Source organism: Bos taurus, chromosome X (assembly GCF_002263795.3).
Source record: "Bos taurus isolate L1 Dominette 01449 registration number 42190680 breed Hereford chromosome X, ARS-UCD2.0, whole genome shotgun sequence".
Lineage (NCBI taxonomy): Eukaryota > Metazoa > Chordata > Mammalia > Artiodactyla > Bovidae > Bos > Bos taurus.
The window spans coordinates 106,879,077-106,895,007 of record NC_037357.1 but is presented as its reverse complement, the minus strand read 5'-3'; the positions used below and the strand labels follow the sequence as shown (position 1 = coordinate 106,895,007).

At 35.7% G+C, this 15,931-nt stretch overlaps 1 protein-coding gene across 4 annotated transcripts in view; it reads left to right on the top strand.

The window, feature by feature from the left end:
• Window positions 1–15,931, top strand: part of CFAP47 (cilia and flagella associated protein 47) — a 502,646-nt gene that overhangs the window by 437,235 nt on the left and 49,480 nt on the right. For all 4 annotated transcript variants that reach the window (XM_024988430.2, XM_015461736.3, XM_059883840.1 and 1 more), the window contains 3 exons: window positions 25–184; window positions 2,212–2,306; window positions 5,791–5,943. In XM_024988430.2, the coding sequence (XP_024844198.1) occupies window positions 25–184; window positions 2,212–2,306; window positions 5,791–5,943 (408 nt within the window). The remainder of the gene's footprint in view (window positions 1–24; window positions 185–2,211; window positions 2,307–5,790; window positions 5,944–15,931) is intronic.

Genomic DNA, 15,931 nt, shown 5'->3' with positions numbered 1-15,931 from the left:
ACTTTTTTTTTTTTTTTTAAACAGGAATTGCATTGCCTCCTAAAGGGACTCTGGATATCCAGGTGTTATTTATGCCCCAGGTTATGAAATTACAAAAAACAATGGTCCTTATTCAAATGAGGAAGGCCAGTGGAAAAAGATGGTTTATTGACAATTTTATGGAATTGCACCCAGAGGTGAAAAGGTAATATTTAAATAGGACATTGAAGGAATATGATTTCATTTTGACTGGCATTGATTGATCCAGTTTCTTTTACATGTTACGCAATGTAAAGTTCATGAGGTTATGTTCTCTGAAGTATTGATATGTATATGGTTAGAGGAGGAAAATATATTTGTTATAGGGGGATTGTATATATCATTGCTGATTTGAAGTTCTGAGTGAGGAACAAGTCAATCTTAAGTATCGTATCAATTAATCACAGTCAGATACAGTCAAATACAAAGCCTCCTTTTTGAGTCTATATCTACAGAACAACCTGGATCAGCCTGTCTGGGCAAAGTATAGGATTTATGCTGATGTACACCAAGTGATGGCACCGTGCCAGGCATATGACATCCTGATGAAATACTGCGACGACTAGGGTGTGCTGTGTCATTGCCAGAGTGCATGTTACTTGCCCCCTCTCTGCTTAGCTGAAATGTAAGCAGACTCCAGTACTGATGCAAAATTTAAATGTTTTCTCTTCTTTTATAATTTAATTAAATAATGGTCTAGAAGCCTTAATTCAAAGGAAATTCTTACTTTGTCTTATGTGTACATATTTCTTCTTCACATTCAAAACCTTCTTTCCTGTAGGCTCATTAATGTCCATTCTGCCAGGATTTCACCACTCCTGCAGTCAAGACTGCAGACGTGATCTGGGTAAAATGAAAGTGAGGAGGCCGTTGTTCAAAAAGTATTAAGAATTTCAAGACATTAAACAAACATGAGCGATTCCAAGTGTGGAGTTCTTGTGCTGTTGAACAAGTCCTATGCTGGTGAAGCTGGTCCTGCCTGTTGTGTCTTATGCTCCATCTTTAATAAGAAAAATCTATTTTCAACAACAATCAAAACCATTTCCTAGTATTGCTGTCCTCCTGGTGGTGTCTGATGGACTTTGAATAATTTTACAAATGCCCCTTTTTTTTTTAACTGGTAGCCTCCAAAAGTACCTTCCCCATTACTTTCTGAAGTCCCATACTTATCGGCATTTTTTCTTTTGTGCATTTCCTATCCAGTTTAGAGTATAACCCATGGAAACTGTATTACCTCTTATTAATCACAGTTTAGTCACATCAGTAAATATTAACACCAATACAGTCGTCCCTCAGTATCTTTGGGGGACGGATTCCAAGACCCCCATGGATACCAAAATCCATTGCTGCTCAAGTCCATTACATAAAACGGCATAGAATTTGCATATAACCCATACACATCCTTCCATATACTTTATTTTTTTTTAATTTTATTTTATTTTTAAACTTTACATAATTGTATTAGTTTTGCCAAATATCAAAATGAATCCACCACAGGTATACAACTCTGCTGCTGTGTTGTGCTCAGTCATGTCTCTTTTGTGACCCTATGGGCTGTAGCCTGCCAGGCTACTCTGTCCATGGGATTTCCAGGCCAGGATACTGGAGTGGGTTGCCATTTCCTCCTCCAGGAGATTTTCCATACCCAGGGATCGAACTCGTGTCTCCTGCATCTCCTAAATGGGCAGGCGGATTCTTTACCACTAACACCACTTGGGAAGCCCTTAAATCACCTCTGTGTTATTATAATGCCTAATACAATGTAAATGCTATGTAAATAGAAGTTTTGGGTTTTTTTTAAACTTTCCAGAATTTCTTTCTTTTTTTTTTATATAATACTTTCAGTTCATGGTTGGTTGAATCTGTGGATTCAGAAACCACAGATGTGGAGGGCCAGCTGCTGTACCAACCTTTGAATGTAGGGAAAAGAGGTCTTCAGTTGTAACTTGGCTCTGGCAATGATTGTACCACAGTTTTCTTAGTGATGATTTCCCAGGGTTTGGTTTGAAATGTTTGTAAAAATCAGCATCTGCAGAAAATGTTTTTTATTTCATACTTAGTTTCTCTCCACCAAAGTTTAAATTTATAAGCTTTGTTTAAAGTATCATTAGGTCACTAAAAATGTGTTATTTTATACTAATACTGAAAGTGTTTATGCTTTTATTCACTCTTAATAATTTAATTTCTAATCAGGGGTTTGGGACTAGACAGTGAAGAAATCCTAGAAATACGCTGGATATACCCTATTATTGGAGTCCCACAGACATCACCTCCTGAAAGCCCACAGAGTAAGTATATCTTACAGTCAGAGAACACTAGGATTTTAAGGGATCTTAGAGACCCTCTAATCACATCTCTTCTTTGTACAAGCAAGAAAATCCAGGTTCAGAGAAAGTAGGTTTAAAGTCACTCAGCTCTGTTGGTGGGAACACTAGGACTGAATCTGGTCTCTTAACAGTAAGTTCAATGATCTTTTCACAAAACTATACCATTTCCTGTTGTTCTTGCTGTTGATGAAACCTACCAATCAGCTAAGATTGAAATAACATCAACTTCAGACCCCTTTATTTAACAGTCTTTGATGCGCTCTGAGCCCTGCACTAGATTTGTAAGATTCCTAGGTACTTGGCTTCTTGGATTACATTTAATCACCATATTCTGGCTTCTGTGTAACTCATGGGGATGATGATTCCTCTGTTAGTTTTCCTAACAGAAATCTTTGATTCTGTTCTCCAAAAACTAGTCAGAATGTACTATGGAGGTTTCAGGGAGGTTTGCTTTGCCACCACACATGCAACATCAAATCTCTACTCTTAAAATGCCTTTTTCTCAATGACCCCTTTTTTCCTCCACATACTCCAGACTAATCTCAAGTTTCTGTATGTTCTCTTTCCTTAACACTCTTCACTTCTTCTGCATACTTTGATGTTCCCATTTTCTTCCCAGGGTCAGTGTAAGAATTCCTCTTAGATAACCAGCACAATTCCTCTTAGATAACCATAGGGTGAAATTTAGTATCCCAGCCTCTTACCAGGCTCTAGGCATAGTTCTTCATAAGTAAGAATCACTGAATTGCACAGCAAAGGGATATCTGTTTTCAATCTCCACCTTCAACAACATAAATAAGCTATAAGAAGTCTTGAAATTTTGAATTTTCCTTCTCCCTCCATACCAGTGTTTGCTAGTGAAAAAGGGCTTGTCTTTACTGGAATAAATTATGTCACCACACTTAGAAGAGAAAATAGCAAGTTTTGCTTGTGAATAACAGCATTTCCCCAGATACACTGGTTATAAAGGAAGAACAAGATTGTATATTTCCTTATGGAGTTTAATTTTAAGTGGAGTGAAAATCCACATACCTAACAATTCCTTTGACAATAAATGTCGTTTGTTTTACTTGAAGTATTTTTATTCTTGTGTTAAAAAAAAACTATCAACACATAAATATTTCACATACACTAAATTATCTTCAGAATGCTTCACAAACATGTCAAAATATTTTTTTTATTTCCATCTAGGACATAGTTGTTTGTATACTTTCCATAGAGCTGAGCAGTTTAAAATTTATAATAGTGTTCCAATCAAAGTGATGTAATACAGCCTAGACATTACTCTGTTGGAATTCTAACAGCAGTATTGCTTGTGTCTACTCCAGATACTGTTTGTTTGTTTTTTTTTTTTCCCCCAGATTAAAGATTTAAAGCAGATTTTTAGAAGTCTAAAATAAAGCCTATGAGAAAATAAAAACATAAATTTCTTGTACCGTTGTCTTCAATAAAGGTTAAATATGCTTCCAAAATATAGACATTTTCTATCAAGTCACTTCTCTTAGTAATTAATTTTTTTTTTTTAAGTAAATGTGAGTTCTGTAAATAGCCTGTGTTATATTAGCACAACCAAGTGAACATCTGTGTTCTGAGCAGATTGTGTAGTAGTTATTAAATCATTTTATCAAAAGTCTAAAACCTATTCTAGTAATTCTTTTTCTCTACAAATGCCCTTGAGAAACAAATGGGTAAGATTTTATAAATAAATATTATTTACTCTCTGTACAGTCCATTCTTCATTCCTAAGAACACATTGGAAATAACCCATTGCTTTCCCTGCTCAACTGCATCACCATCAATGTTTGTTGTTTCGTTTTCTTTTTTTCTATGTGTATCTATAACCCAGGTTGTTCTCAAGCCCAGGGTACTTTTGTTGCACTGTGAGCCACCTTTTCCCTTTGTGCATTCTAATCTGCTCCTGTCCATTGAGGTAGATAATTGGAAAAGGGCTGCACTCCCTATCACAGTGTAAAGACAATGGAATGTGAATCCATTGTGATTTAGCAATGCTGGTCTGGCTAGGGCACTAATTTCCTAAGGACTTATAGGACAAGACCAGTGACATGATACTAATTGTAACTTTGATCACACTAATTTCCGATTTAATGCTCTAAGACTGAAGCTAATTATAACCAGAAAAGCTTGTACATTTTCTTCAGCCATTTCAACCCACTTAATTTACATCTAACTTTGTACCCCATTGTACATTTCACATAATTAATTCTAAGTCCAAAATGTTCAGTATCAACCTGTAAATTTAAGAATTAAAATTTATTTTAATTATTTATTTACTGTAGATGTGGTACATATTGCAAAAACATGTAAATCTGCTGACATTATCCAGTTTTGCAGTTCTGATGAACATATTATTATTATCTTTTTTTTCCGTACAGCAGGAGCTCCTGCTGTAAAGCACTATATTCTATATTCTAATAAAATTATTTTAAAATATGTTATTAGTGATGCCATAAAAGCATAGAGTAATATATTTCAAAAGTTTTTTTAATATTACAATTCACTTTTTTATCTCATATTCAGTTTATGTCCTGTGTGCATCTGAACTGATAAAATATAACACTTGATATATTTTAGAGAAATATGGACTCTAGTATACATGGCCTCATAATATAGAGATAGTGCCAAGATAGTAACATTCCTTTATAAAATTATTAGCTATATATAGATATAATATTTTGGTTACTCACAAGATCACTAACACGTCTAAAATTTATATAAGAAAATGTTGGAGTTTAATATATAGAAAGAAATATATAAAGTTACATTAATTTAATGTTGAATGCTGTAAATTAATATATAATACTGCTTAATATTATTTAAATAAATACAGTTTTATTTTTAACTGCTAAATAGTGTATTTTATAAATTTAAGAGCAATTCACACATGGAAATTAAAATATTTTACTTAAATAATTTAAGTACATTTCAAGGTGCATGTAATATTATTTTTAGTTAAATATTAATTAAATTAATATTTTTAGTTTAGGAGATAATAAGACATATTCCAAAAGTATTGTAAAATAAATATTATAGGACTTTTTAAAAAATTATTTGAAAGTATTTGCTGTAGTATTTTTATTTAAGTAAAGCTTGGTGTTTACCATAATAAGCTCACAAATAGCTGAAAAATCTAGTCCCTGAATCACATTTCTGCACCTTAATGTAATCTTCTATACTTTGCTGTGTATCTTCTAGATTTATCTCTTGTCATGCTGTTTTTACATATTATTTAATATTCATGTTGCTTCCAAAATGTCAGTGTATATAGATACTGAATGAGTGTATGTGTGTTAATACCAGATGCAATGACATGCCAAAGTCTGCCAAAGGGACTTCTATTTTTCATAGCATAATTCATTTTTTTCTATCTCAGTAACAATCGAATAACCCATTAGTCAAATTAACTGAAAATATTTCTCTCCTGTAGTTGTCATAACATGTCAGGCCAGGAAGAGGCTAGAAGAGGAGGTGGAAGTCTTACTGGATGGAGATTTTTTGGGAGAAAATCCTATCTTAGAGCTGTCAGACTTTACAGTGATTCCAAAAAGAAAATCATATGCATATTATGAAGATATAGAAGGTAAGAGAACATAGTCATGGGGATAAAAAATTATAATAAATAAAAACTCAATTTCCTAAATTTCAGGTTGCTGATTACTCAGTTACATGAAAACTGATGCCCATTTGTTTCTCATTTACAGTTAGTGCCCAACGAGTGTTATTTTTGTCCTCTTTACATAGTAGTTTTCTGCAAATGACAGTAGTTATGGTCATTAATGGATTTATAAGAATAGATTCAGGTTATGTCATCAGTGAGGAAAGAAAAATTGTAGTAACTGTAATTTTCATTTCTGCGAACTTTAATTTCTTACTTTATTCTCTTTTTCTGATTATGGAATGTGATTAAAGCCATGGCTTGTAGCTTTAAATTTGAAAGAATGACCTTGAATAAAATATTTATTTAAAGAGATAGAAAAATGTACATAAATTAGATTCAATACCCAAATATATTTTGTATAATAATCCCTCTGACATTTGACATCTTAAACAAGACATTTCAAAAAGTTAATGGTCTGGCAAAATCAACTCTCAATGATACAAACTTTAGTTTTCAGCCATCTTCCGCATGAAATAAAGTAGAAAGCTCCTATTCCCATTGAAAGGGAAATTCCCTTAACAATTGTTTTATTAGTATCAATGGGAGAAATCTTTATGTATTATTTGTAAAGGAAAGAAACCACAAAATTAAGTATGAAATGTCTTGCAGAATCAAAATATCTTCTCTAGTTTTCTTATTTTGGTCTATAGTTTTTTACTTTGATCTCACTACTATCATCTCTGTGTCTAATTATTTCAGTGATGAGAGAATGTAAATGAGGTATAACAGAAGGGAGAGTATACAAGAGTATAGAGAGGATATACAGTAGATAGTAAAATAATCTTTACTTTTTATAGTAACGATTTCTATATTATTAAGTAAAAAATTCGCATTTTAAATGATTAAAGATATTTCTGATGAATATGAATAGCAGTCCCTCAGCTCAACTTAGTCCCACTCAGATGGTGTTCAGTTCAGTTCAGTTCAGTCACTCAGTCATGTCTGACTCTTTGCGACCCCATGAATCACAGCATGCCAGGCCTCTCTGTCCATCACCAACTCCCAGAGTTCACCCAGACTCACGTCCATCGAGTCAGTGATGCCATCCAGCCATCTCATCCTCTGTCGTCCCCTTCTCCTCCTGCCCCCAATCCCTCCCAGCATCAGAGTCTTTTCCAATGAGTCAACTCTTCACATCAGGTGGCCAAAGTACTGGAGTTTCAGCTTCAGCATCATTCCCTCCAAAGAAATCCCAGGGCTGATCTCCTTCAGAATGGACTGGTTGGATCTCCTTGCAGTCCAAGGGACTCTCAAGAGTCTTCTCCAACACCACAGTTCAAAAGCATCAATTCTTCGGTGCTCAGCTTTCTTTATAGTCCAACTCTCACATCCATACATGACCACAGGATGAACAATAGCCTTGACTAGATGGACCTTTGTTGGCAAAGTAATATCTCTGCTTTTGAATATGCTGTCTAGGTTGGTCATAACTTTGCTTCCAAGGAGTAAGCATCTTTTAATTTCATGGCTGCAGTCACCATCTGCAGTGATTTTGGAGCCCCAAAAAATAAAGTCTGACACTGTTTCCACTGTTTCCCCATCTGTTTCCCATGAGGTGATGGGACCAGATGCCATGATCTTCGTTTTCTGAATGTTGAGCTTTAAGCCAACTTTTTCACTCTCCAGTTTCACTTTCATCAAGAGGCTTTTTAGTTCCTCTTCACTTTCTCCCATAAGGGTGGTGTCATCAGCATATCTGAGGTTATTGATATTCTCTCAGCAATCTTGATTCCAGCTTGTGCTTCTTCCAGCCCAGCGTTTCTCATGATGTACTCTGCATAGAAGTTAAATAAACAGGGTGATAATATACAGCCTTGACATACTGCTTTTCCTATTTGGAACCAGTCTGTTGTTCCATGTCCAGTTCTAACTGTTGCTTCCTGACCTGCATGTAGGTTTCTCAAGAGGCAGGTCAGATGGTGTGGTATTCCCATCTCTTTCAGAGTTTTCCACAATTTATTGTGATCCACACAGTCAAAGGCTTTGGCATAGTCAATAAAGCAGAAATAGATATTTTTCTGGAACTCTCTTGGTTTTTCCATAATCCAGCAGATGTTGGCAATTTGATCTCTGGTTCCTCTGCCTTTTCTAAACCCAGCTTGAACATCTGGAAGTTCATGGTTCACGTATTGCTGAAGCCTGGCTTGCAGAATTTTGAGCATTACTTTACTAGCATGTGAGAAGAGTACGATTGTGTGGTAGTTTGAACATTCTTTGGTGTTGCCTTTCTTTCGGATTGGGATGAAAACTGACCTTTTACAGTCCTGTGGCCACTGCTGAGTTTTCCAAATTTGCTGGCATATTGAGTGCAGCACTTTCACAGCATCATCTTTCAGGATTTGAAATAGCTCAACTGGAATTCCATCACCTCCACTAGCTTTGTTCATAGTGATGCTTCCTAAGGCCCACTTGACTTCACATTCCAGGATGTCTGGCTCTAGGTGCCTGATCACACCATCGTGATTATCTGGGTTGTGAAGCTCCTTTTTCTACAGTTCTTCTGTGTATTCTTGCCACCTCTTCTTAATATCTTCTGCTTTTGTTAGGTCCATACCATTTCTGTCCTTTATCGAGCCCATCTTTGCATGAAATGTTCCCTTGGTATCTCTAATTTTCTTGAAGAGATCTCTAGTCTTTTCCATTCTATTGTTTTCCTCATTTTTTATCTACTAAAATGTTATTTAATCTATGTAAAATAATCCAGAATTACATTCACCATTTGTCCCCTACTGTCATTCCAGTCATTTCTCTAGGACATTAACTTGTTATTAACCTGGGTGGGATCACGTGCCACTTGTCTACATTTACCATCTACTTTCCCAGCACGGTCAGCATCTATGAGACAGTCTGCTTTGCCCGGCCTGCCAACTTCCACTCCCTTTTTATGGAAACTACCTCCCAGTCTTGCCACAAGATTCTTATCATAGTTCAGTCATATGCTGTCCTCCTGGCCAAAGTGGGCAAGTTGGGCTCCAACCCCAAATCTTCTGTAGTCAAATGCAGGAAGTTTGTTTATCTTCATTTGCTGAAGCTGTAATATGTAGTGCTAGGGAGTATTTATTTCTCTACTTTTCTCTGCAGGCCTGCTTTGTCTTCTCTTTGTAGGTCTCCTTTCTCTGTCTGCTCATCGATATACACATGGCTCTGTCATGCTTAACTCTTCCTTTACTTCATGAAACACTTGGTGTCTTCCAAAAAAGATTATTCAAATGGGGGTTCTGTTATTTGCAAATAGGCATTCTAAGAGTAAATGTAGAAGAGTCTCTAGAAATAATAACTATTTCTTAAACGGATTGTAAAAATATCAGAATCATCTTCCCCACACACTCTCATTATAAAATTTTTCAGGCACTATTTTAAAAGCTGGAGATGGAATTATGAAATGAGTATCTATGTTATATGTACCCAGTGTAGTTCAAAAGATTCAAAAAAATTAGTTCAGATTAACTTCTTTTTGGTTTACTGGAAAGTTATGGATAGTATGAAGTATATGAGAGTAAGAGATAGTAATACTGTCACTAGGTTGCACAATGAGATATTTAATTTTTAATTATATTAATTTACTACTTTTTTCTCCTTGGTTGAATTTTCATTTTTTAATTGAAAAATACTAACATAATCACAGCCTGCTTAAATTTATAAAAAGTAAAATAAATTTGTATGAGAACAGGGGAATTTTCCACTGGAACACCTGTACAGTTACTCTCTATTTCAAAGAATTATGTATTAATAATGAAATCAGACTGATGCGAACCATTTCCATTTATCTCCAAAAATTATTATGAGTTGGGTACAGATTTTGCTTTAGTGAATCATGTAGTAGCATTGGACAAATGTAGAAAAAGTAATTGTTAAGTAAATGAAATTCTATTGGCTTTTTTTTTCTTCAACCAGTAACCAATATAAAAAAAAATTCTGATTGTTTATGCATATCAGGGATAAGAATATTAGTGTAGATTAACCACAGAATCCAAATGTGTAATACAGTTTCCAATTTCCAGTGATAAATAAATGTGAGTACTTTCTTACTAAAATATAAAACAATTTTAATATGCAGGCAACCTATAACAAGTGTTCCCCAGTGAATGTTCAGTTTCTGAAATGAAAACATTGTTTTGTGTGACATCCTGTTATGCTTCAATGAATTTTAATAGTTTAGTCTTCAAGCTTGATTTTTATTTGAAATCTATCCTGTTGAAGGCAAAATGTTGATGCTTCTATGACATGAAGTAAGGAAGGTAAAGAAATGCTTACATTCAGGACTCATTTTAATACGTTCTTGCTACTTAAATTGTTTAAATCGTACCCTTGTCAGGTTGCAAGTTAAATATATATATATATATATATATATATATATACACACATACATACATACACACATATTTCTGATAATAGAAGTTGATTAGATCTTATTACCTGAAAAAAAAAATCCACTGTCTCCTAGATAAGAATGGTCTATAAGGAGGCTGCCAACATCATTCTGAGAGATTCGAAAGGCATATAAGGAAAAAGAGTCTCTCTTTTAAATAGCTCTTGAATATACACCTTTTTATATGGCTCATATTTTACTACTTCATTACTTTTCATGATGAAAAATAATGCTTACTGTTGAAAATAACTATTTGGAAGGTTTGCAGTCTTATCTCTTCCCATCATTCTCTAGTAGCTTTTTCTCTGCTCAATACCACCAAACTCAAGGAGATCATCTTTTTTTTTTTTTTTTTGCAAAAGACATTTTAATTTGTAAACATCTGTTTCTGTTCTGAAGCATGTCTTGCTATACAGAAGTAGGTTTCTTCAGTGACTTCCCTGATGGCTCAGACGGTAAAGAGTTTTCCTGCAATGTGGGAGACCTGGGTTCAATCCCTGGGTTGGGAAGATCCCCTGGAGGAAATGGCAACCTACTCCAGTATTCTTGCCTGGAGAATCCCATGGATAAAGGAGCCTGGTGGGCTACAGTGCCTGGGGTCACAAAGAATCAGACACGACTGAGCAACTAAGCACAGACACTCAATTTTAATGTTTTTAAACATTAAAAATATTAATGTCTTAATGTCTTTTCTCTGAATATTTGATAAATCAGTTGACCTCTCTCTGGTCTGAGTTCCTTAAAAGCATCTGGTAATTGCTGGATTCCTTTTACTGCCCAATTGCAAAGATGTAACCAAATTGCATGCAGTCTCTGAAAGTCCCCCTGCTTGCTGTTCCCTTCTCACCTATTTCTTTATGAAGGGTTGGGGCTGGTCACAAGCCTGAATACAATTTTAGTCTTTATATAAAGACAAACCAGCTGTTTTCACCTATGTGTGTCATTTGATTATAGTTTACTCAACACATTAAATAGAATCCAAAAGTCATGTTGTTCATGCCATTTTGTACTTCCTATAGTCTCTTAAATCCCTTATGGTGGAAATTAAAGCATTTTACTCTGTGGCTTAAGCTGTGATGGGATTTTAGGTGTGATCATTAATTAACAACCTGTGTTCCTTCATCCAAATTTCTAGTCATCTGAAAAGTAGATGTAGAAATAAGGCAGATGGAGATCAAAAGCTACCTTTATTATAAAGGTGAACTGGAAAATGACTTGGTACTATGGATTCATTTGGGCTTGTCAATACCTTCCACCACAATTGAGTGCATTTACCCCAAACTAGCCAGTGTACGGGCATAAACGATCAACACACAAAGAAGGAAGAGAAAGTGTGCATGCTGATTGACGATATCAGAAAAGAAAGAGAAGGGTCTGCTCATCTGCTCAGGCTTCACTTCTTCACCCAAATTCACTGATCAGATATGTTGTTTTCTCTCAGAGGGCAGAACATGATGAAGGAGACTGATGCTGAGATATTTTTCCCTCCTATAACTTTCCCTTCTAGCAAATGAAAAAGCCTCTCTATGTAAACATGATCAATAGGAAATAAGGATCCCCACCACTGCCTTCCCATTATTTTCTCTTACTTTTCACCATCTTCTTTCCGAGGGTCCAATAAAACCATCAAACCTCATTTAAATGAAAACACTAGGACCTCTCTATTCTCTTTCTACCCTGACTCCTCAAAAACACCATTGAGTTAATGAGGATTGATCACTTTCATATCTTTTTTATTCAACAACAATCTTGGGAACATCTTTGTTGCCAGGTATTATGCTGAGTCCCAGAGATGCCAAAATTAACAAGGCACAGACTGTTGTCAAGGAATTCAAGAAATTGTCTATCCAACATGTTAGATTTATGCACCTGTACTACTTAAATCAATTGGTGTTGCCCTACTGGGATATTATACTGCTTTTATTTTTAGACAGTATTTTGAAATGTGACTTCTATAAGACTACAAATTATACCCTGTGGGCAGTATTTCCCCTATGATTGTATTTATTCTTCCTAAGTAACTCTGGTCTCTGCCTTCTCTATGCCTCTCTGGAGATTAGTTCAGTGATTTTCTCTCTGTGGGACTTTTTCTGTGAGAGTAGTTTTGCCATTTAACTGCATAACAAATTCATGCCACTTCCTTTTATATCCCAGGTGTACTATAGCTTGAGGCTGTCTTTCTTTGATTAATCTACTGTCTTTTTCGTGCCTGATTTGCTGATTTGTTTGTCACACTGGTCTCATTTTACGCAAAGGCCAGTCATCTTGTTGCATGTTGTATACGTGACAATGCTCATGTTGGATTTGGTCTGTAATCACAACCAGCTCCAGAGAAGCCTGTCATTGGCCCTCCCATGACCCCACATTGGCCTCTAGACTTGATCCTTCCCTCTGCTTCTTTTCATCTTGCTTTCTCTGCTCAACTCACTCCATTAAGTCTTCTGTCCTAACTACTCTAGTAAGAGTACCATTGACAAGATTGTCAGCCCTATCCAGTATGCCTAATCCAGTGGTCAGATTTGTGCTCTGAGCTTACATCTCACTGGTTATCCCTTTTCCATCTCTATTGATGGCTCCTCTTCCTCTGACCGGAATCTCAATGTTTGAGTGACCCAGGCCTCTACCCTGAGGGCCAGAACACTCCCTTGCACAGATAATGGCCTGCATACTTCCAGAAGCTGCTGCTGATGGCATCTTCTCAGCAGTTGTGCCACTTGCCAGGCCTGGTATCCTCAGCTGTGACATCTGTACTCAGACAACTTGGGTTCTTCTATTTAATTTCTATACGGCCTTGACAAAATTATTTTACTTCTCTATAAACTCTGTTTCTTCAACTGTAGTATGGAGATAGTATCTATTTCATAGGATTTTTTTTAAGATTAAGTGTAAATGCATAGAATTTTTTAAAGTGCCTGGTTCTCAGTGTGTCATAAGTGTTAGATATTGCCAGTATTATCATTTAAAGCTCTGGTTGGGCATTTTGTGACAGTGATGTATTAGAGGACCCATCTTCGGTCACTGACAAATGACAGTTCAAGATGGAAACATGATTCTTTCAATGTCATTTGGTGGGTTTTCTCATTAATACATGAAATAATATTGTATCAGAAAGTACAAAAATATGGTACCTAATCTTAAATAGATTCTGAAATTTGGTGCTACATTGCTAAATGGCTGGATAAAATGTTTATGTTACAAAAAGTTCCTTTATCTTTTATCTCTGGATTCTTGTTTAAAATGAAATGTGTAAGACAAGCATTAGCTATGTTGCCACTTTCTTCCTTTAATTTTCGTTCTGTAGTTTACTCTACTTGCAGTTGTAGCAAAAGAGTATGCAGTTATTTTAAGTTAATCAAAATGTTTGGTCTATTAAATGACCTTATGAAAGTGAAGTAAAACATGTAAATTAAATAACCCTTCAAAAAGATACACAATTTTGTAAAAATAATAAAAGTGTGCAGATGGCACATTCTTCATTATCTGTTCAAAGAAAATAGCTTTAGGTGGTTTATCCAATATCCTCTATTTTCTTTGAATACCTTGTTGTCATTATCCTCTTTCAAATTTGTGTTCAGTGCTCCATTCCTTCCTTCTATGATTATTACATCCTGTCAAGCAAATGTAGATGCCTATTATTAATGAAGAGACAACTAGAAATTTATGAAAGAACATGAATAACAGTGTTCATTATACTTTGATGTTCACTTCTCATTGAGACATTTTGGTTGGGTTTGCTATGAAGTGTATTTCTTACAGATTAAAATGGTATAAAACACACAGTTTCACAATATATTTTCCAAATAGATCGGTTATAATTCAATACTTTTTGACCATTTATCATGTTTTGTCAAGGGTTTTTAAAAATTAGTAATATTCTTACACATTGAATAAAAATCGATCATTGTCCTGAGAAAATTCACCCACATATCTGGCACCCTTGACCATGATAGTGCCCATTGCATGATTTATTGGCATGATGATACAGGCATTAGGTTGCATAATTACACAAGGATGGAAGCATACCCTTCTTATTCAATGTAATGACCACTTGCCATACCCAAGTGATTATTACCATTATTGTTTTTTTTAATTTTATTTTATTTTTAAACTTTACATAATTGTATTAGTTTTGCCAAATATCAAAATGAATCCGCCACAGGTGTGTGGCGTGTAAGACGGTAGATGATAAGTAGATAGATAAATATAGATATATCATACTCTATAATTCTCTGAAATATGTTTGATTAAATATTTTGTATGTATGTTAAGGGTATGAATACATTACTGAAATGATAAGCTCATGATTTTGGTTACCAGTCAGGACTGCTCCCATGGTCCCCACTTCATTCTTCACAGGGCATTGCTTGAGCTTAATCTCCATCTTCCTCTCACCCTTGTGCAAGTCACCACCTGGCCTGAACTACTGCAGACATCATTACCTTCTCTACTAACCACCTTTTGCTCACTTTACCATTAAACAAGCACATCATTTCCATATTTAAAACATTCCATAGGTTCTTGCTCTTCTTAAGAAGTCCCAAATCGTCACCATACCCTGCATGGTCTTGCCCATTATGCCCATTTCATCTCTTGGAAATTTCATCCCACTCCCTTTTGCTCCACCTGCTTAAGTTATTTCCCAAAGAGGCTGAGGTAATTCCCACCGTGGAAAATTCCCTCATGCTGCTCTGATGCCTAAGAGGCATTTTCTTTGTCTATATGCAGGAGGCCCTTATCAACTTTCTTTTTAACTTTGGTGTATTGGTCTCCTCCTCAGGACCTTGGCAGTCAAGTTCCCAGGACCTGAGCTCTCATAGCCTCTTCTGCTTCTCCACAGCAGCTGTTGTCATAGTCATCACTGAAAACGTTGCGGTATCACTGGTAGTTTATTGACAATTCTTTCCTCCCAGTTATAAGTTCCATGGGGACAAGAACCTTATTTCTAATTTCAAGGAATGTGTTCAGTTATTACTGACCAAATGAAAAAAGAAATATAAATATAAATGATAAGATGTTCAAGCTGGTTTTAGAAAAGGCAGAGGAACCAGAGATCAAATTGCCAACATCTGCTGGATCATCAAAAAAGCAAGAGAGTTCCAGAAAAACATCTACTTCTGCTTTATTGACTATGCCAAAGCCTTTGACTGTGTGGATCACAATAAACTGTGGAAAATTCTGAAAGAGATGGGAATACCAGACCACCTGACCTGCCTCTTGAGAAATCTGTATGCAGGTCAGGAAGCAACAGTTAGAACTGGACATGGAAAAACAGACTGGTTCCAAATAGGAAAAGGAGTACATCAAGGCTGTATATTGTCACCCTGCTTATTTAACTAATATGCAGAGTATATCATGAGAAATGCTGGACTGGAAGAAACACAAGCTGGAATCAAGATTGCCGGGAGAAATATCAATAACCTCAGATATGCAGATGACACCACCCTTATGGCAGAAAGTGAAGAGGAACTAAAAAGCCTCTTTTAGTGAAAGTGAGGAAATGGCAACCCACTGCAGTGTTCTTACCTGGAGAATCCCAGGGGC